An 823-nucleotide genomic window follows, 5' to 3' on the forward strand; every position below is an offset into this window, starting at 1 on the left:
TGCCCCCAAAGGGCGGGACCGGGGTGGGGGGGGGGTGTTGCTGAAGACAAATAGGTATCACACACACACACACACAAACTCAAGTACCCAAGCCGGACCTCGAAGCCCAGAAAATAGAGCGACGCGGCGCGGGTTTCGCAGCTGCGATCTGCAACCCCGTCGGAAGTCTTTCGAGAGCTCGATCTAACAGTACGCAGGAAAAGGAGAGGGTCCCGAAATACGAACCTCCCTTCCATAGAGGGGACGTCGAATCAGGGACCCCCTCTCCCCCCCAAAAATCAGGGACCCCCCTCCTCCCCAAAATCAGGGACCCCCTCCCCAAATTCCCCCCCAAATAGAGACGACCCCCCCCCCCCAATCTCTCCCCGACGCCGCTCCTCGAAGGGACGCCCGCCCGCCCGCAGAGAGACTCACGCTGCTCTCGGAGGTGCCGGCCTGGGAGATGGCGGTGCCGTTGAGCCCGACGAGGGAGGGCAGCGTCTGGGACATCCAGTTGGTGACCATGGCCATGGTGCTCAGCACGGCGCCGATCTTCAGCAGCGGCACGGTCATCTCGCCCCCGCCTCATGCCCCTGGCCCTCCGGCGAAGCCCGCGGCGCAGCCCTCCTCCTCCGCCGCCTCTGCCGCCCGGCTCATCGGCCCCGTCGGGGAGGCGCCCTGCCCAGCAGCCCAGCAGCCCAGCCCGGCCCCCCGCCTCCCGGCCAGGCTGCAAAGCCGAGGAAGCGGCGCCCGTCGCGCCCCTCCTTATAAGCGCCCCGGCCGCTCGCCGCCGCCCTGACGTCACGCCGCCGCTGGCCACAGGCCGGCGAGGGGGGGGCGCCCC

At 69.0% G+C, this 823-nt stretch overlaps 1 protein-coding gene across 1 annotated transcript in view; it reads right to left on the bottom strand.

The window, feature by feature from the left end:
- The window catches only part of OLFM2 (olfactomedin 2), a 319,482-nt gene extending 318,853 nt beyond the window's left edge, over positions 1-629 (bottom strand). The window contains exon 1 of the mRNA XM_015410209.1: positions 415-629. Within this exon, the coding sequence (XP_015265695.1) occupies positions 415-552 (138 nt within the window). The 5' untranslated portion in view covers positions 553-629. The remainder of the gene's footprint in view (positions 1-414) is intronic.
- Positions 630-823: the final 194 nt, after the last annotated feature.

The sequence above is a fragment of the Gekko japonicus genome, unplaced genomic scaffold (assembly GCF_001447785.1).
Source record: "Gekko japonicus isolate JY-2015 unplaced genomic scaffold, Gekko_japonicus_V1.1 scaffold945, whole genome shotgun sequence".
In the NCBI taxonomy this organism is placed as follows: Eukaryota; Metazoa; Chordata; class Lepidosauria; order Squamata; family Gekkonidae; genus Gekko; species Gekko japonicus.